The 23919-nt window shown below is 41.9% G+C and overlaps 1 protein-coding gene across 1 annotated transcript in view; it reads right to left on the bottom strand.

The window, feature by feature from the left end:
- Positions 1 to 22889, bottom strand: part of nmur1a (neuromedin U receptor 1a) — a 36976-nt gene extending 14087 nt beyond the window's left edge. Inside the window, exons 1-2 of the mRNA XM_036986300.1 lie at positions 22663 to 22889; positions 9311 to 10217 (exon numbers count right to left, since the gene is read on the bottom strand). Coding sequence (XP_036842195.1) covers positions 9311 to 10199 — 889 coding nt within the window. The 5' untranslated portion in view covers positions 10200 to 10217; positions 22663 to 22889. The remainder of the gene's footprint in view (positions 1 to 9310; positions 10218 to 22662) is intronic.
- Positions 22890 to 23919: the final 1030 nt, after the last annotated feature.

Here is a 23919-nt window from a genome sequence, read left to right as displayed (position 1 = left end):
ATTTCAAGTTTTTAGGGAGGGTCACTTGTTTTTATTGATTTATTTCAAGTTTTTAGGGAGGGTCAAAACGAAAAAAGGTTAAACGCAGCACTATTTTGTTAATCACTCATATCAATATCAATTTGAAATCAATTGAGCCGGGGGGGCAAACGTCTGGGGTGTATGCGCTGGTTAAACTAACACAAAGGCCACACTGAATCTGATAATCATTTTCATATCAGTGGTTAGAAGAAGAATTTGCTGAAGACGGTCATCTGAACTTCTGGAACGTCGGGTGGAAGTTTCGTGAGGCTGGCGAAACGTAAAAAGGGAACAAATCAGTTGCATTGTTATTTAACTTCGACGAATCACAACCCGCCATAAGATATCAACAGTGACAAGGGTTGGCTGTTATTTAAGTGGTAGTTTGACTCAAATCCGTATATAGGTGTGAGGCCAGCAACTTCTATACAGAGAGCACTCCAACATTTACAATTTGAAACATACAGATTTATTGAACAATCTCACAGCTAAATATCACACAGAAACCTGAATTCCAATAGAAGAATCCAATAGGTTTTCATTTGATAGAATCCTATAGGATACCAATAGAAGAATCCAATAGGTTTTAATTTGATAGAATCCTATAGGATACCAATATAAGAATCCAATAGGTTTTAATTTGATAGAATCCTATAGGATACCAATATAAGAATCCAATAGGTTTTAATTTGATAGAATCCTATAGGATACCAATATAAGAATCCAATAGGTTTTAATTTGATAGAATCCTATAGGATACCAATATAAGAATCCAATAGGTTGTAATTTGATAGAATCCTATAGGATACCAATATAAGAATCCAATAGGTTTTAATTTGATAGAATCCTATAGGATACCAATATAAGAATCCAATAGGTTTTAATTTGATAGAATCCTATAGGATACCAATATAAGAATCCAATAGGTTTTAATTTGATAGAATCCTATAGGATACCAATATAAGAATCCAATAGGTTTTAATTTGATAGAATCCTATAGGATACCAATAGAAGAATCCAATAGGTTTTAATTTGATAGAATCCTATAGGATACCAATATAAGAATCCAATAGGTTTTAATTTGATAGAATCCTATAGGATACCAATATAAGAATCCAATAGGTTTTAATTTGATAGAATCCTATAGGATACCAATATAAGAATCCAATAGGTTTTAATTTGATAGAATCCTATAGGATACCAATAGAAGAATCCAATAGGTTTTAATTTGATAGAATCCTATAGGATACCAATATAAGAATCCAATAGGTTTTAATTTGATAGAATCCTATAGGATACCAATATAAGAATCCAATAGGAAAATCCTATCAGATTTTGGAACCAGTGCTACTGTAGTCATAAGCCTGGGAAACTCCAGCCTGATTGGTGTCACACTTTTTCTCCTTTTTCTCCTTTTTCTCCTTCCGTACTAAACACACCTGATTTAAAGTAATTGCATTTTAAAATGAAGATCATGGTTAGTTGACTATTGACTATTGGAGTCAGGTGTGTTCGCTGGGGCTGGGACAAAACTGTGACACCAATCAAGCCCCCGAGGACTGGAGTTGCCCAGGCCTGTCCTATAGGATAGGTTCCAAAATCTGATAGGATTTTCAATAGGATTTTTAATTATTGGAATCCTATAGGATTTTTCGGCTAGGGTAAGAGCAGCCAGTAGGTCAGGTTTTTTAACAACACTAGATGACTACACCTGCTCATCGTGACCACACCTTCTCATCGTGACCACACCTACTCATCAAACATCTCATTCCAAAATCATGGGCATTAATATGGAGTTGGTCCACCCTTTGCTGCTATAACAGACTTCTGGGAAAGATTTCCACTAGATGTTGGAACATTGCTGCAGGGGGACTTGCTTCCATTCAGCCACGAGCATTCGTGAGGTCGGACACTGATGTTGGGCGATTAAGCCTGGTTCGCAGTCAGCGTAATGTCGGCTGTGATGTAACAAAATGTGGAAAAAGTCAAGGGGTCTGAAGACTTTCTGAAGGCACTGTATGTTCTCTCCCTTTCTGCATGAAGCGCTCCTCATCTTGAAAGTCATCAAAACGTACAACGAAGGGTCGTGATTTGGAGATCTCTCTGCCTATTGAATTCACGGCCTAGGCGGTGAGCCCGTTCCTCAAAATGTACAACGAAGGGTCGTGATTTGGAGATCTCTCTGCCTATTGAATTCACGGCCTAGGCGGTGAGCCCGTTCCAAGGCCAAAAGAGTGTCAAATAATTTTTTTACCCAGGACCTCCTCGAAAAACAGGTGATAAACTTAACTGGATCCTTCTGGTATATTTGCAATAATCCTTATGTTTGAGTGGTGAGAATAATTATCCACCATGTCCACTCTCTCTTTCAATAGTTTATTTTCTGTTTTTAGAGTTTCATAGCCTTTTTCTAACAATTCGGTCACTGCAACCAGACAAGCCGATCTCCAACTCTGTTACTTTCGTACCTTGCTCCTGTATTGTAGTTTGCATTCCGGCCGGGGTGGTAACGATGGGAGACAAGGCCGCGTCCACGGCATCTTTAACCAGGGTTGTGAGTGTGACTGAAAGATCCGATATCAGTCCACTGGTAGCTCATCGGGTGATAACAATGCACTGTTTAAGATGAGGAGTCTGTAGCTGTTTTGTACTGTGCGTACGCAAAGATGTAAATTGGCTGTGAGATTTCCTCCAAACTTGCGTTTAAGACATCATTCACTAACAACATTTTCCATTAGATTTGTTTAAAAAAAATCCCTATTTGTTCAGAGTTCTTTCTGGAACGTTCCCAGGAGAACCATAACCCCCCCCCCCCCATCTAATTGAATTGAATCCACATTACACACACACACAAATATACAGCACCCTTGGTGCCACTGAAATCTCTGCTCTGTGTTTTTTTTAATAGTAAACACAGAGCAGATAATGGTTGAAAAGATTCCCCGTGTTTGAGGTGTTTTCACATATAGTCCTCTTTAAAAGAAACGATCTCAGTCCTATTTAACGGGAAATTTGGTGTAAAAAATAAATAAAAAGGGCGTAAAATCTCATTTGTCTTTGCATTCATACTGCTTTTGAATGAGGACTCAACTCTCTTTTGCCAGTTCACTTGACCTAGTTTGTGGTCCGAGTCCTCTTTGCATTCACATTGCTATGTTTAGAAAGGAACCAAGATCTTTTTCCTACATGCATTCTGGGTTTTTACAAAATGCAAGACAAGCCAGTAGGGGGCTGAGGGCACACAGTGTGTTGTGAAATCTGTGAATGTATTGTAAATCTTTCAAAATGGTATAAACTGCCTTAATTCTGCTTTGGCAGCAGCTAATGGGGATCCATAATAAATACAAATACAGAACCAATCAGAATGTGTTATCGGACAGCTACTGTAGATATACCTACATCCATTTTAGAAGCTAATAGATTGCATTTAGTTAAAATATGAGACATAAATAATTGTAATCAGAAGATACTATTAACAATTAACTGTTTGATTAACATAATAAATAGCAATTGAATAACGGCAGATTAAATAATGCTGTAATTGAAAATTGTCCACCCAATATAGGCTACTGTCCCTTTAAGAGCTAGAATAGATTTTGTACCCCATGTTGTGATGTTGTCTTCTCACACTATCCAACCCCCACAATCAATACACAGCTGATGAAGCTCTCTTAGCCTATAGTTCACATATTGGAAAGTAGTAGTCTAGTGTGAAGGGTTATATCAGTAGTCTAGTGTGAGGGGTTGTATCAGTAATCTAGTGTGAAGGGTTATGTCAGTAGTCTAGTGTGAGGGGTTATGTCAGTAGTCTAGTGTGAGGGGTTATGTCAGTAGTCTAGTGTGAGGGGTTATGTCAGTAGTCTAGTGTGAGGGGTTATGTCAGTAGTCTAGTGTGAAGGGTTATATCAGTAGTATAGTGTGAAGGGTTATATCAGTAGTCTAGTGTGAGGGGTTATGTCAGTAGTCTAGTGTGAGGGGTTATGTCAGTAGTCTAGTGTGAGGGGTTATGTCAGTAGTCTAGTGTGAGGGGTTATATCAGTAGTCTAGTGTGAGGGGTTATAGCAGTAGTCTAGTGTGAGGGGTTGTGTCAGTAGTCTAGTGTGAGGGGTTATATCAGTAGTCTAGTGTGAGGGGTTATGTCAGTAGTCTAGTGTGAGGGGTTATATCAGTAGTCTAGTGTGAGGGGTTGTGTCAGTAGTCTAGGGGTTATATCAGTAGTCTAGTGTGAAGGGTTATAGCAGTAGTCTAGTGTGAGGGGTTGTGTCAGTAGTCTAGTGTGAAGGGTTGTGTCAGTAGTCTAGGGGTTATATCAGTAGTCTAGTGTGAAGGGTTATAGCAGTAGTCTAGTGTGAGGGGTTATGTCAGTAGTCTAGTGTGAAGGGTTATGTCAGTAGTCTAGTGTGAGGGGTTATGTCAGTAGTCTAGTGTGAAGGGTTATGTCAGTAGTCTAGTGTGAGGGGTTGTGTCAGTAGTCTAGTGTGAGGGGTTATGTCAGTAGTCTAGTGTGAAGGGTTATGGCAGTAGTCTAGTGTGAGGGGTTATAGCAGGGGATACGGTGTTGCAGTAGTCTAGTGTGAGGGGTTATGTCAGTAGTCTAGTGTGAGGGGTTATATCAGTAGTCTAGTGTGAGGGGTTATATCAGTAGTCTAGTGTGAGGGGTTATGTCAGTAGTCTAGTGTGAGGGGTTATAGCAGTAGTCTAGTGTGAAGGGTTATATCAGCAGTCTAGTGTTGTGTCAGTAGTCTAGTATGAGGGGTTATGTCAGTAGTCTAGTGTGAGGGGTTATGTCAGTAGTCTAGTGTGAGGGTTTATATCAGTAGTCTAGTGTGAGGGTTTATATCAGTAGTCTAGTGTGAAGGGTTATATCAGTAGTATAGTGTGAAGGGTTATATCAGTAGTCTAGTGTGAGGGGTTATATCAGTAGTATAGTGTGAGGGGTTATATCAGTAGTCTAGTGTGAGGGGTTATATCAGTAGTCTAGTGTGAAGGGTTATGTCAGTAGTCTAGTGTGAGGGGTTATGTCAGTAGTCTAGTGTGAGGGGTTATATCAGTAGTCTAGTGTGAAGGGTTATGTCAGTAGTCTAGTGTGAGGGGTTATGTCAGTAGTCTAGTGTGAGGGGTTATGTCAGTAGTCTAGTGTGAGGGGTTATGTCAGTAGTCTAGTGTGAGGGGTTATGACAGTGGTCTAGTGTGAGGGGTTATATCAGTAGTCTAGTGTGAGGGGTTATGTCAGTAGTCTAGTGTGAAGGGTTATGTCAGTAGTCTAGTGTGAGGGGTTATGTCAGTAGTCTAGTGTGAGGGGTTATATCAGGGGAAACAGTGTTGCAGTAGTCTAGTGTGAAGGGTTATAGCAGGACAAACAGTGTTACAGTAATCTAGTGTGAAGGGTTATAGCAGGACAAACAGTGTTGCAGTAGTCTGGTGATCCACATCTACGCAGTTGACAACATTCTGGAATAATCTGGCCCTTCTTTGGACACTGTGCTAACAGACCTCCAAACGAGCTTCAATGCCATATAGCACTCCTTCCGTGGCCTCCAACTGCTTTTAAATGCTAGTAAAACTAAGTGCATGCTCTTCAACCGATTGCTGCCCGCACCCTCCCACCCGCCTAGCATCACTACTCTGGACGGTTCTGACCTAGAATATGTGGACCAATACAAATACCTAGGTGTCTGGTTAGACTGTAAACTCTCCTTCCAGACTCACATTGAGCATTTCTAATCCAAAATTAAATCTAGAATCGGCTTCCAATTTCGCAACAAAGCTTCCTTCACTCATGCCGCCAAACATATCTTCGTAAAACTGACTATCCTAACTGACTATCCTACCGATCCTTGACTTTGGCAATGTCATTTACAAAATAGCCCCCAACACTCTACTCAGCAAACTGGATATAGTCTATCACAGTGCCATTCGTTCCAGGTCATCTATAAGTCTTTGCTGGTTAAAGCCCCGCCTTATCTCAGCTCACTGGTCACCATAGCAGCACCCGTAGCACGCGCTCCAGCAGGTATATTGCTCTGGTCACCCCCAAAGCCAACTCCTCCTTTGGCCGCCTTTCCTTCCAGTTCTCTGCTGCCAATGACTGTAACGAATTGCAAAAATCGCTGAACCTGGAGTCTTATATCTCCCTCTCTAACTTTAAGCATCAGCTGTCAGAGCACCTTACCGATCACTGTACCTGTACATAGCCAATCTGTAAATAGCACACCCAACTACCTCATCCCCATATTATTACTTACCCTTTTGTTCTTTTGCACCCCAGTATCTCTACTTGCACATCATCATCTGCACATCTATCATTCCAGTATTAATGCTAAATTGTAATTATTTTCTCCTCTAGGGCCTATTTATTGCCCACCTCCCTACTCTTCTACATTTGCACACACTGTACATAGATTTTTTTTCTATTGCGTTATTATTGACTGTACGTTTGTTTATGTGTAACTCTGTGTTGTTGTTTGTGTCGCACTGCTTCGCTTTATCTTGGCCAGGTCGCAGTTGTAAATGAGAACTTGTTCTCAACTGGCCTACCTGGTTAAATGAAGGTGAAATAAATTAAATTAAATAGCCGCTTTGCGTTCACATTGTCCTACAAAAGGGAACAAAACTGCGGAATTCAAGCGAACCAAACTCACACCACCTCTGGAGATGGTCTCAGTTCGGTTCACTTCAGGGGGACTCTTTGGATGGGTCTGAGTTCCTTTGGAGTGTTCACACTGCACAAAAGAATTCAGCAAACCACACTGAGTTCACATAAATTGGCTGAAAGGGACAACGTTTAGAGCTTTATGGCGTGCATTTACTGTTCACCATACTCATCTTCCTCATCATCCTCCTCCTCCTTATCATCATCATCCTCATCATCCTTCTCCATGTCATCATCATCTTCCTCCTCATCATCCCCCGTATCATCTTCATCATCGTCTTCATCATCTTCATCACCCTCATTATCACATTTTTGTAATATCAACACAGCTGTAAAGTACACTGAACAAATATCTAAATGCAACATGTAACAATTTCAAAGATGTTACTGAGTTACAGTTCATTTTGAGGAAATCAGTCAATTGAAATATATTCATTGGGCCCTAATCTACGGATTTCACATGACTGGGAATACAGATATGCATCTGTTGGTCACAAATACCTTAAAAAATGGGCCTCACAATGGGCCTCAGGATCTCGTCACAGTATTTTTGTGCATCTAAATTGTGTATCAATAAAATTCTATTGTGTTCATTGTCTGTAGCTTATGCCTGCCCCATACCATAACCCCACCATCACCATGGGGCACTCTGTTCACAACGTTGACATCAGCAAACTGCTCGCCCACATAACGCCATACACATGGTCTGCGGTTGTGAGGCAGGTTGGACGTACTACCAAATTCTCTGAAACGACGTTGGAGGCAACTTATGGTAGAGAATTGAACATTCAATTATCCGGCAACAGCTCTAGTGGACATTGCAGTCAGCATGCAGTCAGCATGCCAATTGCATTTGTTGCATTGTACTGGGACAAAAATGCACATTTTAGAGTGGCCTTTCATTGTCCCCCAGCACAAGGTGCACCTGTGTAATGATCATGCTGTTTAATCTGCTTTTTGATAATGTCACACCTGTCAGGTGGATAGATTATCTTTGTCACGTGCGCCGAATACAACAAATTCTATTGTGTTCATTGTCTGTAGCTTATGCCTGCCCCATACCATAACCCCACCACCACCATGGGGCACTCTGTTCACAACGTTGACATCAGCAAACTGCTCGCCCACATAACCTTACAGTGAAATGCTTACTTACAGGCTCTAACCAATAGTGCAGAAAAAAAGGTGTGTGTGTGTGTGTGTGTGTGTGTGTGTGTGTGTGTGTGTGTGTGTGTGTGTGTGTGTGTGTGTGTGTGTGTGTGAAGAAATAAAACAACAGTAAAAAGACATTTGAAACTAAGAGTAACAAGTCTATATACAGACATCGGTTAGTCAGGCTGATTGAGGTAGTATGTACATGTAGGTATGGTTAAAGTGACTATGCATACATGATGAACAGAGAGTAGCAGTAGAGTAAAAAGAGGGGTTGGCGGGTGGCGGGACACAATGCAGATAGCCCGGTTAGCCAATGTGCGGGAGCACTGGTTGGTCGGGCCAATTGAGGTAGTATGGCAAGGGACAAATGCTCACGAACAAGGATGTAAACACATTTGTTCCAAGAATTTGAGAGAAATATGTTTTTTTTGTGCATATGGAACATATCTGGGATCTTTTATTTCAGCTCATGAAACATGGAAACAACACTTTACATGTTGCGTTTATTTTTTGTTGTTTAATGTATGTCATGATTCGACTAAATTTCCACGTAAAAATGTTGTTGGAGAACCTTCTTAACATTACTTTGAATGACAAACGTACTGTCGTAATGATACTACCGTGCTAAATGAATGAATTCATCTATCAGAGCAGTGGTTTCCCCCCCATCTCATCTTCAGTAGATTAGTCTGTTTGAAGAGCATATATTGGATATTGGTTCTTTACTTTAAATACTTCCCAAAGGAAATGATAAGGAATAGTACTGGCTGGATATGATGGGTATTTTCAATGAACAGCTATAAAGATGCTTAATACACATCAGCAAATAGATTACACAGGGCATATTAGTCAGGTCTTTAGTCTTATCTATCTCTGTCTTGCTTTGATCATTTCACAACCATTGTTTATTTTTATTTTTATTTTTTTATTTTTTTGCTGTTCTTTACAATGCCCGAGAGACACAATCACAAATATATTGACGAAGGATATGGTCACTGTCTTTCGACAATTAATTTTTTTATCTTATAAAATGCTCTTGAGGTTTTCAATTACAACAACAACAACAACAAGTGCAACTGGAGTTATCAAACAATAGGGAATGTTTAAACAGTTACTATTTTATTCACTAACTTAGTTGTACGTTCCCTTCAGTCTCAAAAAAAAAAAACAACTTGCTGCATGCATACTTTACATTCAAGTTCCTCAAGCAACTTAACTCAGTCTTGGTCCCAAATCATCCCTGCTTGTCGCTTTTTCACGGGTTTACAAATATATCACAAAAACACCTCACAGGTGCGTAATAAATGACATCCCAAGAAACCCAGGAGTCGCCCTTTGAACTTAACAGTCTACTGGGATGGGTCAAGGGTCAATGAATTCAAGATACATGGCCCTCTGCTATCGTGGATGAGCGTAAATTAAATACGTTTACGTGGATGTTGGGAGGGCCGGGAGAGGGGGGGAGTTAGCAGCAATACTCACACAGCATCTTGGTGACCTGGCGTCGCCGGGCTTTCTGCTGCTGGCTGCGGACGTTGCAGTAGCTGTTGCGGCTTGTCTCAGCCTCCATCACCTGGAGCATCTTCTCACGTTTGAGCTGCAGGCCGATGAGCAGGTAGAGAGCGCTGATGGTCAGCATGGGAAGCATGAAGAAAAGCAGGGTGGTCACTTGGATGGTCAAGTTGTACATCCAGCGGGGCTTGACCAACGTACAGATGGCTGACTCTGGGATTTCCTTCCTGGCGGTGCCCACTTCTGCCGACTGCAGGGTAAAGATGCCGTGCAGGCTGGTGTTGGGCACAGCACATAGCACTGAGATCCCCCACACGGTCATAATGACCCGTTTGGCATGTGTGTGCGTCACCACGTACTTGGCGCGCAGAGGGTGCACCACAGCGATGTAGCGCTCCACGCTGAGCGCTGTCACATTGAGGATGGAGGCGAAGCAGACCGTCTCGAACAGGAAAGTCTTAAAGTAGCAGCCGCCCTTGCCCAGGAGGAATGGGTAGTTCTGCCACATCTCGTAGAGCTCCAGTGGCATGCCCAGCAGCAGCACCAGCAGGTCAGACACTGCGAGGCTGAACAGGTAGTAGTTGGTGGGCGTGCGCATAACCTTGTTGCGAGCGATGACGATGCAGGTTAGCAAGTTGCCAAACGCGCCCACCAGGAAGATGAGCAGGTAGGTGAGGCAGATGGGGAGGAAGACAGAGGAGCGCAGAGGGCCCAGGTACTTCTCTAGATACTCCTCCTGTGTCAGGCATGCATCTACCAGCCCCGCTCTGCCGTTCAGGTCAGAGGTCAGGTTGCCACACATCCCCTCCTGTGGGCAGTCCCAGCTGTCAGCGGAGGAGCAGTTGTACCTGGATGTCATCCTGTTGAGATACGAAGCCTGCAGAGGCAAGACATTTATATTTTATTTATATTATTTATATTTATATATTATTTTCTGTAACATGCTCTTGTAGTGATAATACAAGTTAGAGTCCCTGCACTAAGCAAAAAGTTATTTAGTAAAATATAAAGTGCAGGATCATAAAATATGTTGGTAGTATATGTGGACGTAAATGGCTGCCCTCTGTTGATAGTGTCTGAATGTGTGATTATTAATGTTGAACAGAATAATGTTCCCAGCATTTTGCTACAAGGATTTTCCCGAAACAGACAGGGTGAAAACTGAGAGTGGCTAAACTCTAATTACCGGCTGTTTAAAGCTCAGTGGGGGCGATTTAAAGTTTCTGAGAAACTTGACCTTTGTCCTGTATTGCAGGGTTTCCCAAACTCAGTCCTGGGCCCCCTATGGGTGCACGTTTTGGTTTCCATCAAGCAAAACTTGATGGTGAACTGGTTAATTGAATCAGCTGTGTAGTGCTAGGGCAAAACAAATCGATGTGCACCCGTGGGGCCCCCAGGACCGAGTTTGGGAAACCATGCCCCAATGAACATAAATTACACTGAATTATAATTTTTTGTTGATCTTAAATTTAAAAAAAGACACAGCTAGCACATTTGGTTCCTTGGCAGTTGTGGGAACGTATGTTTTTGGTTTCACATTGGTTGTGGGAACGAAGCCATACACGTCCTGAACGTACGTTTATGGTTTCACATTGGTTGTGGGAACGAAGCCATACACGTCCTGAATGTACGTTTTTGGTTTCACATTGATTGTGGGAACGAAGCCATACACGTCCTGAACGTACGTTTTTGTAGATGTTTTGGGAACAGATGTGAACATTTTCCCTGTTCTGGGGACATTTATTTTTAGGTTGCAGGGATATTCTGAGAACGTTTTACTCTGGTTACTTGAAATTTTTCATTAATGCACTGAGAACAGAAATTCTTGATGATTTGGAAGTTTCCTTAAAACTTTCACAGAATGTTTTCAATAAGACTTTTAATGACACTGCTAGCTTAATGTCTTCTTTTTTTATTACTCTAAGCACATACAGGACACATGGAAATTAATTTACTTTATTAAGCAGTAACCATGAAAACACATTTATTTTTTATATAGCGCTTGTTTGATTATGTGTTTGCCATCAATACTTGTCCACACTCCAAAAAATGCTGGGTTAGAAACAACCCAAATTGGGAAAATATGTGACAGAACACACGTTGAGATATTTGATCTCAGCCATTTGGGTCACAAACAAACCCACTGTTTTCTTTAAGTTGGGTTGTTGATGCTGGTTTATTGAGTTATGATCCAACCGGTCAGATCAGAACACTGGAGATGTGGCTTAGTAGGGAAGTGGCTTTCAGATAATAATTTTTGGCACCCCGTGAATGTAATTCCTATTAATCTGTTCTGTTGTATTGTCAAAACATGTTAAGGTTGAGCACTGACACTTTTGTAGCTTTAATAAGGCTTGCACAAGTGTATGAGTTCCTTAAGTGCATATGCATATCACAATGTTGGGAGAGTGCCCACGTTGTTATAATATAAAAAAATATATAAATTTAGTTTAAAATGTGGGGTTTGGCTTTCAGATAGGTATATTTGTCCACCTGTGAGAGTAAATGTCTTTCCTGTTCATGTTATGTTTGTACACTGCACATTGAACTCTCACGGGTGGCCAAAAATAACTATCTGAAAACCACGGCCGTACTAAGCCACACTAGTCTTCTGATCTGACCCGACGGATCATAGCACAATAACCCAACTAAGTGACCCAACTGGCTGGGTCAAATATAACCCAGTGTTTGTTCTGTCCACTATTTACCCAGTGATGGGTTGTTTTTAACCCATGATGTTTTCAGACTGCAAGGATAACAAGGTGCTTTGATCCAAACCAGGCCTGGCATTAAAGTATATTAGTCAGTAATTGCACTACATTACTACATGTGAGTTCATTGAATACAAATGAGCTGTAAGTGTTCGGGTGGTCGGGCCAACTACTCACAATCAACTGCTTGGACAACAACAGCTATCCAAGTCTCATCTGTGTCAATACATGTGGGTTTGATGAAAGCCCAACGGAGCGTGACTGTGATCCCTGCACCATGCACCTGACACTCACCCCAGGTTTTTCCACTACTCTTCCTTGGTATATTGGTTTTGAATGGCTTGCCAGATGAGCACAAACCACCAAAGTTAACGTCACTCAGGGGTGTCTCTGAACGTCATCTGATGGTAATGTGAAGGCCTTTGAGGTCAGCGCCAGGCAATAGATGTCATATGACATTCTAGAGAGGATCATAGAGACGTGCTCCATCTAGGAGCCAGCCAATCTACAGTATATAATGTATACCATACAATATAATATACACTTGTTAATAGCTTGTCTATATTGACAAGTCAGAGCAAGGAGCAAAACAAACAAACGATCCCCCTGCAGTGACTCATATCTGATCAAGGAAAGTCCATCATCAAGCCACTTTGAAATGACAACCCAAAGGAAGTTAACCCAATGCGTTTGAGGACGACATCAAAGAGAGGGAGGAGATGGGTATATATATATATATATATATAAACAGAGGAAGGTTAAGTACATGGTGAATAGACGTCAAAGAGAGAGTCCACATGTCCACGATCCCATTAAATAATCAGTTAACATCCGATTAGACATGAATGATTTGGTTCCACATGTCCACGATCCCATTAAATAATCAGTTAACATCCGATTAGACATGAATGATTTGGTTCCACATGTCCACGATCCCATTAAATAATCAATTAACATCCGATTAGACATGAATGATTTGGTTCCACATGTCCACGATCCCATTAAATAATCAGTTAACATCCGATTAGACATGAATGATTTGGTTCCACATGTCCACGATCCCATTAAATAATCAGTTAACATCCGATTAGACATGAATGATTTGGTTCCACATGTCCACGATCCCATTAAATAATCAGTTAACATCCGATTAGACATGAATGATTTGGTTTTAGGTGTTTGAAAACAAATCATGTAAATCAAATCAAATTTTATTTGTCACATACACATGGTTAAGCAGATGTTAATGCGAGTGTAGCGAAATGCTTGTGCTTCTAGTTCCGACAATGCAGTAATAACCAATGAGTAATCTAACCTATCAATTTCACAACTACTACCTTATACACACACAAGTGTAAAGGGATGAAGGATATGTACATAAAAATACATGAATGAGTGATGGAACAGAACGGCATAGGCAAGATGCAGTAGATGGTATCGAGTACTGTATATACATATGAGATGAGTAATGTAGGGTACGTAAACATATAAAAGTGGCATTGTTTAAAGTGGCTAGTGATACATTTTTCCATACATTTTCCATTATTAAAGTGGCTGGAGGTGAGTCAGTATGTTTGCAGCAGCCACTCAGTGTTAGTGGTGGTTGTTTAACAGTCTGATGGCCTTGAGATAGAAGCTGTTTAACAGTCTCTCGGTCCCTGCTTTGATGCACCTGTACTGACCTCGCCTTCTGGATGATAGCGGGGTGAACAGGCAGTGACTCGGGTGGTTGATGTCCTTGATGATCTTTATGGCCTTCCTGTGACATCGGGTGGTGTAGGTGTCCTGGAGGGCAGGTAGTTTGCCCCCGGTGATGCGTTGTGCAGACCTCACTACCCTCTGGAGAGCCTTACGGTTGTGGACAGGATGCTCTCGATTGTGGATGTGTAAAAGTTTCTGAGTGCTTTTGGTGCCAAGCCAAATTTCTTCAGCCTCCTGAGGTTGAAGAGGCGCTGCTGCGCCTTCTTCACCACGCTGTCTGTGTGGGTGGACCAATTCAGTTTGTCTGTGATGTGTATGCCGAGGAACTTAAAACTCTCCACCCTCTCCACTCCTGTCCCGTCAATGTGGATAGGGGGGTGCTCCCTCTGCTGTTTCCTGAAGTCCACGATCATCTCCTTTGTTTTGTTGACGTGGAGTGTGAGGTTATTTTCCTGACACCACACTCCGAGGGCCCTCACCTCCTCCCTGTAGGCCGTCTCATCATTGTTGGTAATCAAGCCTACCACTGTAGTGTCGTCTGCAAACTTGATGATTGAGTTGGAGGCGTGCATGGCCAAGCACTCTTGGGTGAACAGGGAGTACAGGAGAGGGCTCAGAACGCACCCTTGTGGGGCCCCAGTGTTGAGGATCAGCAGAGTGGAGATGTTGTTACCTACCCTCACCACCTGGGGGCGGCCCGTCAGGAAGTCCAGTACCTAGTTGCACAGGGTGGGGTCGAGACCCAGGGTCTCGAGCTTGATGACGAGTTTGGAGGGTACTATGGTGTTAAATGCTGAGCTGTAGTCGATGAACAGCATTCTCACATAGGTATTCCTCTTGTCCAGATGGGTTAGGGCAGTGTGCAGAGTGGTTGCGATTGCTTCGTCTGTGGACCTATTGGGGTGGTAAGAAAATTGGAGTGGGTCTAGGGTGTCAGGTAGGGTGGAGGTGATATGGTCCTTGACTAGTCTCTCAAAGCACTTCATGATGACGGAAGTGGGTGCTACGGGGCGGTAGTCGTTTGGCTCAGTTACCTTAGCTTTCTTGGGAACAGGAAAAATGGTGGCCCTCTTGAAGCATAAGAGGATTGATTGAATATGTCCGTAAACACACCAGCAAGCTGGTCTGCGCATGCTCTGAGGACGTGGCTGGGGATGCCGTCTGGGCCTGCAGCCATGCGAGGGTTAACACGTTCAAATGTTTTACTCACATCGGCTGCAGTGAAGGAGAGTCTGCAGGTTTTGGTAGTGGGCCATGTCAGTGGCACTGTATTGTCCTCGAAGCGAGCAAAGAAGTTGTTTAGTCTGTCTGGGAGCAAGACCTTCTGGATCCGTGATTGACTGTAAGACCCTGCCACATACCTCTTGTGTCTGAGCCGTTGAATTCCGACTCTACTTTGTCTCTATACTGACGCTTAGCTTGTTTGATTACCTTGCGGAAGGAATAGCTACATTGTTTGTATTCGGTCATGTTTCCGGTCACCTTGTCCTGATTAAAAGCAGTGGTTCACGCGAATGCTGCCATCTATCCATGGTTTCTGGTTTGGGAATGTTTAAATAGTTGCTGTGGGTACAACATCGCCGATGCACTTGCTAATAAACTCGCTCACCGAATCAGCATATTCGTCAATGTTGTTGTTTGACACATATCCCAGTCCACGTGATCGAAGCCATCTTGAAGCATGGAATCAGATTGGTCGGACCAGCGTTGAACAGGGGGGGGTTGAGCGCAGGAGCTTCCTGTTTTAGTCTCTGTCTATAGGCTGGAAGCAACAAAATGGAGTCGTGGTCAGCTTTTCCGAAGGGAGGGCGGGGGAGGGCCTTATATGTGTCGTGGAAGTTAGAATAACAATGATCCAGGATTTTACCAGCCTTGGTTGCACAATCGATATGCTGATAGAATTTAGGGAGTCTTGTTTTCAGATTGGCCTTGTTTAAATCCCCAGCTACAATGAATGCAGCCTCAGGATATGTGGTTTTCAGTTTACATAGAGACAAATGAAGTTCGTTCAGGGCCATCGATGTGTCTGCTTGGGGGGGAATATATGCGGCTGTGATTCTAATCGAAGATAATTCTCTTGTTAGATAATGCGGTTGACATTTGATTGTGAGGAATTCTAAGTCAGGTGAACAGAATTTATGTTAATGTTAATGAGTTTCTAGTTTTTAATCTGCAAGAAAATGAAGAAAATAGAAAACTGCTTCAAAAAACAGACTCCTATAGCCTATTACAGACAACGTTTGTTGACTGTAATAGGCTATACATATACATTAGCCAGTTTAATGAGTTTCCCCCTCTCTTGCAGGGAATCATATGCATTCTATCAGCAGCACATTGTGTGGAAAATAAAGTTAGCTGGCTGCCAAATCAAGCCAAACCATGGCCATGTCAATTGTCCTTGGCATTTCAATTATATTACAGCTTTTCCATCATGCCTCTAACAAGCCCTTATTGCTTGCTGCTGCTGTTGACAGACACAAGATTGCCTGGGCGCTACAGAGGAGACAACAGAGGAGACAACAGAGCAGTGTCCATCCGGCTACCAGATGTTTCACTTAGTGTCCGGAGAATCCAGCATCATAAAAGAGTGATGTCTTCATGTTTCATATTTTATACTGTAAATCCGTTGACATTACTGTCTTAGTAGATAAAAAGCTCAGAAGAGAGGCAGGCTCCAACGGCTCAGGACAGACACAAAGCCGTTCGAAACTCCAGCGCAAACAAGATTCTGAGCAATAACATGTTTTCATGAAAATGTACATTATGTTCTGTGGGTTGTATCCTATAGGCTTTTGATGATAAGAGAAGACAAATCTGACCAACACTGTCACATTAATTATTCCATTCAAGTTTCTCGTGCCTTTCATTCACTTTAATATCTACCTACACATCATGACCAAAGTAGGCGGGGTGGACACCTGGTTGTCAAACATCTCATTCCAAAATCATAGGCATTAATACAGAGTTGGTTCCTCCTTTGCTGCTATAACAGCATCCACTCTTCAGGGAAGGCTTTCCACTAGACGTTGGAACACTGTTGCAGGGGACTTGCTTCGATTCAGCCACAAGAGCATTAGTGAGGTCGGGTACTGATGTTGGGTGATTAGGCCTGGCTTTGCAGTCAGTTTCAATTCATCCCAAAGGTTGTTGATGGGTTTGAGGTCAGGGCTCTGTGAAGGCCAGTCAAGTTCTTCCACACCGATCTCTTTTTATACGGACCTCGCTTTGTGCACAGGGGAATTATCATGCTGAAACAGGAAAGGGCCTTCCCCAAACGTCTGCCACAAAGTTGGGAGCAAAGATTTGTCTAGAATGTCATTGTCTGCTGTAGCGTTAAGATTTCCCTTCACTGGAACTAAGTGGCCTCGCCCAAACCATGAAAAACAGCCTCAGACCATTATTCCTCCTCCACCAAACTTTAGAGTTGGCACTATGCATTGGGGCAGGTAGCATTCTCCTGGCATCCACCAAACCCAGATTCGTCAGTCGGCCTGCCAGATGGTCAAGTTTTATAAATCACTCCAGTTTCCACTGCTCCACAGTCCAATGGCGGCGAGCTTTACACCACTCCAGCCGACGCTTGGCATTGCACATGGTGATCTTGTGTGCAGCTGCTCAGTCATGGAAATCCATTTCATGAAGCTTCCAACAAACAGTTATTGTAGTGTCTTTGCTTCCAGAAACAGTTTGGGACTCAGTAGTGAGTGTTGCAACCGGGGACAGATGATTTTTACTCGCTACGTGCTTCAGCACTCGGCGGTTCTGTTCTGTGAGCTTCTGTGGTCTACCACTTCGCAGCTGAGCCGTTGTTGCTCCTAGATGTTTCCACTTCAAAATAGCAGCACTTTTAGTTGCCCGGGGCAGCTTTAGCAGGGCAGAAATTTGACGAACTGACTCGTTGGAAAGGTGGCATCCTATGACGGTGCCACATTGAAAGTCACTGAGCACTTTAGTACGGGCCATCCTACTGCCAATGTTTGTCTATGGAGATTGCATGGCTGTGTGCTCGACTTTATACACCTGTCATAAATGGGTGTGGCTGAAATAGCCCGAAACACATGAGCTGTCGCACACCCAGAGAAAATTATTTTATATAGAGGTGCTGACTAATGTCGAATAAACTATATTTGATTTGTTGTCTTGCCAGGCTTTGTGACCTATTACTTGGTCGACTCATACCAACACCTCTGCACATAGGGATAATCTAAATACAGTGCATTCAGAAAGTATTCAGACCCCTTCACTTTTTCCACATTTTGTTACATTACAGAATTATTCTAAAATTGATTCAAATATTTTTTCTCATCCATCTACACACAATAACGCATAATGACAAAGCAAAAACAGGTTTAGCAATTTTTTCTAATTTATAAACAAAAACTACTGAAACATCTTTACAGAAGTATTCAGACACTTTACTCAGTACTTTGTCATAGCACCTTTGGCAGTGATTACAGCCTCAACTCTTCTGGGGTATGACACTACAAACTTGGCACACCTGTATTTAGGGAGTTTCTCCCATTATTCGCTGCAGATCCTCTCAAGCTATTTTCAGGTCTCTCCAGAGATGTTTGATCGGGTTCAAATCTCGAAGCCACTCCTGCGTTTTCTTGGCTGTGTGCTTAGGGTCATTGTCCTGGTTTCCTCCAGATGTGATACTGAGCATTCAGGACAAAGAGTTCCATCTTGGTTTCATCAGACCAGAGAGTCTTGTAGGTAGCCTAGTGGTTAGAGCATTGGACTACTAACCGAAAGGTTGCAAGATTGAATCCCTGTGCTGACAAGGTGAACATCTGTTGTTCTGCCCATGAACAAGGCAGTTAACCCACTGTTCCTAGGCTGTCATTGAAAATAAGTATTTGTTCTTAACTGACTTGCCTAGTTAAATAGAGGTAAAAAAAGAGAATCTTTTAGGTGCCTTTGGCAAACTCCAAGTGGGCTGTCATGAGCCTTTTACCGAGGAGTAGCTTCTGTCCGGTCACTCAACTATAAAGGCCTGATTGGTGGAGTGCTGCAGAATTGGTTGTCCTTCTGATAGGCTCTCCCATCTCCACAAAGGAACTCTGGAGCTCTTTCAGAGTGACCATCAGGTTCTTGGTCACCTCCCTTACCAAGGCCGTTCTCCCCTGATTGCTCAGTTTAGCCTGGCGGCCATTATTAGGAAAAGTCTTGGTGGTTCCAAACTTCTTCTATTTAAGAATGATGGAGGCAACTGTGTTCTTGGGGACAGTCAATGCTGCAGATATTTTTTGGTACCCTTCCCCAGATCTGTGCCTCGACACAATCCTGTCTCGGAGCTGTACAGATGATCCCTTCGACCTCATGGTTTGGTTTTTGCTCTGACATGTACTGTCAACTGTGGGACCTTACATAGACAGGTGTGTGCTTTTCCAAATCACATCCAATTAATTGAATTTACAACAGATGGACTCCAATCAAGTTGTAGAAACATCTCAAGGATGATCAATGGAAACAGGATGCACCTGAGCTCAATTTAATGTCTCATAGCAAAGGGTCTGAATATTTAAATAAATAAGGTATTCCAGTTTTTTACATTTTTGATAAATCCGCATAAATGTCTAAAACCTTTTCTTTTTGCTTTGCCATTATGGGGTATTGTGTGTAGATTGATGAGGAATTTTTGTTATGTAATCTGTAACAAAAATTCAAGGGGTCTGGATACTTTCCCGAATGCACTGTACATGCAATAGGCCTAATTAAAAGAACAGTGATGGTGGGCAGAGCATTGCCAGTGAAGTTGGAGCAGGAGAGAAAGCTGAACCCCCAAAAAATTATCCTCTCCAAATCCACTCCACATTTTCAATAAAACCCACTCTGCTCACATCCTCTGATTCCAACACAGAAAAGCTGCTTTTTAAAACAGTCAAAGCATTTTTTGGAAGGACAACTATTTCTCTCATACTGTAATGAGTTGGAAGTCACATTTCATAGACATGGAAACACTGAACAGTTACTTTAATCTAGTTTCATTCAAGAGAGTTCTTAGACTTTACATCAATAGGTCAAGGTATTACCCCTTCTGACTTATATATAAACTGTCATGACGATGGCCTGGGGGTAGGTTTATGACAGTCATAAATACCTCTTCTCCCCTTTTCCTCTCTCTACCCTACTGAGGTTACATTTGCAAAACCCTTGGTTTTAACATAGATATTTTGGGAACATCAGAAGGTGGGGGGAAATGAACTCTATTCTGGTAATCCAACCAATTGAACATATGCGGTGGTACTTAATGAATATGATGTCAGTTCGGTTGTCATCTGAGACATTCTCATCAATGATAAGATGACATAAACTCTACAGTGGAAAGTCTATACATCAGAGTTATCAGATTCACATGGAATTGTTGTTCAATTTAAATGTTTGAATGCGAAATTATTTGTGATGGGATGAAATGTGATTTTAGCTTCTAAAATGTGAGATGTGGGTTTTCATAAGATAGGGCTGCTCAATCAGTGGCCCGCCCTGTGAAGGGACATGGGCTATAAAACTTTTCAAACACACCCTCTTCTCCCTTCCTATATAAAGCCTTGACGACAATAGAACTTCCTGTTCCGGGGATGTAGGACGACGGTCCTATGTCAGAATGGTTCAGATAATAACTACAGAACGAAGCCAACATCAGCGTGAGCTTTGGTTGCGAATGGTATGAACTTTGAACTCTTATTCACTACAGAAGTGATACCACAGCTGCAAACGCAGGTTAGGAAGGAACAGACAGAGTATCCCGTCTACCACACAATGACGTTACTACAACGTATTCAATTGACCACCAGAGACATTCTTCAAAGGACAAAGGACTCGGCTTGGCAACACGGCCTTCCATCTACCACCAACCTACTGAAGTGCAGCTCAGAGTAAATATTTATTGCATTTTCCTTTTCCAAATTGGCGGTAATTTAGATTTTTTTTTTTTTTTTTTTTTTTTGAATGAATGCATAAGAATGCATAAGATACTGTATTTACCATAGCCCAGCTTCTTCCCTTTGTTCCTCAGTCTTCCCCCTCTTTCACTCAACCCATCCCCTTTTCTTTTGTGTAACAAGCTGTCCGAGCGCTAGGGACGTTTTCCTTTATGACGTAATTTGTAATCAAGTTATGATTAATTGTGTGTATGTGTAATTCTGTGTGATTAGTTAGGTATTTAGTAAATAAATAATTAAACCCAATTTTGTATTGCTGATTCAACTTGTTAGCCAGGGTTCGTGCAGATAAAATAATTTACAACTTTCAGATGAGACTGAATTAATTATAATTAATTATAATTAATTATAATTGATATTGACTGCTATGGATGTAAAATATTACTAGGTCTTTAAGAGTTTATTCGGAAGATAACAGCTCTATAAATATTATTTTGTGGTGCCTGACTTTCTAATTAATTATATTTACATGATTAGCTCAATCAGGTGATATTAATTACGGATAAATTATTTTATAGAATAGCATGTCATATCAATTTTAATCCGGCATAACCAAAGACACGACAAAACTAACAACAAAAATGAATCTTATATTTGGATGTGGAAATGTATTCCACCCCAGAATCAGTTAGCAGGTTAAACCTACTGAAAAAAATAGTCAATCAATGCTTCCACCACCCAAGGCAAGAATTCGTTTTTTTTTTTGAGTTGATTGCCCATTTCAAAACCAAGGGAAACGTAAAGTGATAGCATACTTTATCTGAACTCCCCTTTTAATCACAGGAAACTGCCAATGACACACATACTCAATAGGAAAGGGTCAATAGGAAAGGGATTCGAAGACAATCTTTCATATGACACTTCATGTGACAGTCCCGTCATCCAATCCCTGTAGTCTGATTTTTTTTGTTCTGCCATTTAAACATAGGAATAGCTCTGCCATCTCTGTCAAAATCAAAATCAAATCAAATCAAATCAAATGTTATTTGTCACATGTGCCGAATACAACAAGTGTAGACCTTACCGTGTAATGCTTTGCTTACCAGCCCTGAAAACCAACAATGCAGTTCAATAAATAGCACTACAGTCAACAAGTGCTACAAAGTGCAGTGTTCAGAGGGACTATCGGTACCTTTTGGCTCCTAAACCAACATAATAGTTTAGACGTCACTGAAAGGTTTGATCATCAGAACCATTGAACTGAAGGCTGAAAATCCAGCTCAGTCTAAGAGTAAGTAAAACCCTGAATTCCGGGACTAAAATAACTGCTGGGAAATGTGACATGGTAACATTAGTAGCTGTACAAATTCTGGATTGCGTTTCAAGACTTTGTGTGAGTGCCAAAGATCAAGTGAATTCACAGACTGCTGACTTGGTTTGGGAAAACATAATTTCACATTTAGCAGTAATAAAACGAGCAGTCGTCTGTCATAGTGAGCTTGACTTAACTGTACTGTACCCTGGGGTGAACGGTTGACTAATTGAAGGTGATAGAGCACTCACAAACCAAATCAGCAAAACCTTTCAGCTTCCGAGTTCAAATCAAGGCAAGGCAATGTGTTTTTTTTTTTTATCCTTGAAGAAACTGTTGTCAGTTTGTAAAGGGCATGAGATCTCGATATGATGTCATCGTGTATTAATTGTAATGCCATGACTGGTTTTTATTAAAGGTCTGATAAAATAACGTAATGAATGTGTCATGTAATGAATAATGTGGTATACAATTAAAGCTATGAACAATGTATGAAATAGATTGTTTGTATCACAGTAAACATTGATATATTTATACTGAATTAATGTACGATTTATACTCTATTAATGTTAATATTAATGTACCATACTTTTGATACAAAAAAATCTCTACAAATGTTATCATGCCGACATCATACTGTAAAAACTCCTAAATACATTTGAAAAAATCTAAGAAAATACATTGATGTAAGTTTCTCAGCAAGAATAGTCTTACCTCCTAATTGTTCTGCTTTTCCCACCTTATATTCCTATGATGTCACACAAGTATCTTCTTAAGTAATGACTCTACAGCTCTTATTCAGTCATTTCCTACAGAGTGAAATCTCGCTGGTCAGTTGGTTTTAAGTCCATGTTTGTGAGCGTTCTTTCAGTAACTGTCCTTTCAGTCTGTCACGCGGTGAATATACTCCCCCTGTGCGCTCTCTCTCTCTCTCTCTCTCTCTCTCTCTCTCTCTCTCTCTCTCTCTCTCTCCTTCCCCTCCATCTCTCTCTCTCTCTCTCTCCTTCCTCTCTCGCTCCTTCCCCTCCATCTCTCTCTCCTTCCTCTCTGTCCTTCCTCTCTCTCTCTCTCTCTCTCTCTCTCCTTACTCTCTCTCCTTCCCCTCCATCTCTCTCTCCTTCCTCTCTGTCCTTACTCTCTCTCTCCTTCTCTCTCTCTCCTTCCTCTCTGTCAATACTCTCTCTCTCCTTCTCTCTCCCTCCTTCCTCTCTGTCCTTCCTCTCTCTCTCTCTCTCTCTCTCTCTCCTTACTCTCTCTCCTTCCCCTCCATCTCTCTCTCCTTCCTCTCTGTCCTTACTCTCTCTCTCCTTCTCTCTCTCTCCTTCCTCTCTGTCAATACTCTCTCTCTCCTTCTCTCTCCCTCCTTCCTCTCTGTCCTTCCTCTCTCTCTCTCATTCTCTCTCTCTCTCCTTACTCTCTCTCCTTCGCCTCCATCTCTCTCTCCTTCCTCTCTGTCCTTCCTCTCTCTCGTTCTCTCTCTCTCCTTACACTCTTGACTCCCCTCCATCTCTCTCTCCTTCCTATTTCTCTTTCTCCTCTCTCCTTCCTCCTTCCACTCTCTCTTTTTCCTCTCTCCTTCCACACCATCTCCCTCTCCTCTCTCCTTCCTCTCTCCCTCTCTCACTCTCCATCCTCTCTCTCTATCTCCTTCCCCCCTCTCTCTCCTTCCTCTCTCTCTCCTTCCTCTTTCTCTCTCTCTCTCAATCTCCTTTCTCCTCTCTATTCTTCTCTCTCTCTTTTCTCCTCTCTATTCTTCTCTCTCCTTTCTCTCTCTCTCTCTCTCACTCTCCTTTCTCCTTTCTATTCTTCTCTCTCTCCTTTCTCCTCTCTATTCTTCTCTCTCTCCTTTCTCTCTCTCTCTCTGCTTCCTCTCATCTCTCCTTCATCTCTCCCTCTCACTCCTTCCTTCCTCTCTCTCCTTCCTTTCTCTCTCCTTCCTCTCCTTCCTTTCTCTCTCTCTCCTTTCCTCTT

The sequence above is a fragment of the Oncorhynchus mykiss genome, chromosome 1, assembly GCF_013265735.2.
Source record: "Oncorhynchus mykiss isolate Arlee chromosome 1, USDA_OmykA_1.1, whole genome shotgun sequence".
Taxonomy (NCBI): Eukaryota; Metazoa; Chordata; class Actinopteri; order Salmoniformes; family Salmonidae; genus Oncorhynchus; species Oncorhynchus mykiss.
Note: the sequence above shows the minus strand (reverse complement) of the source record. Positions and strands in the feature narration are given on the sequence as shown.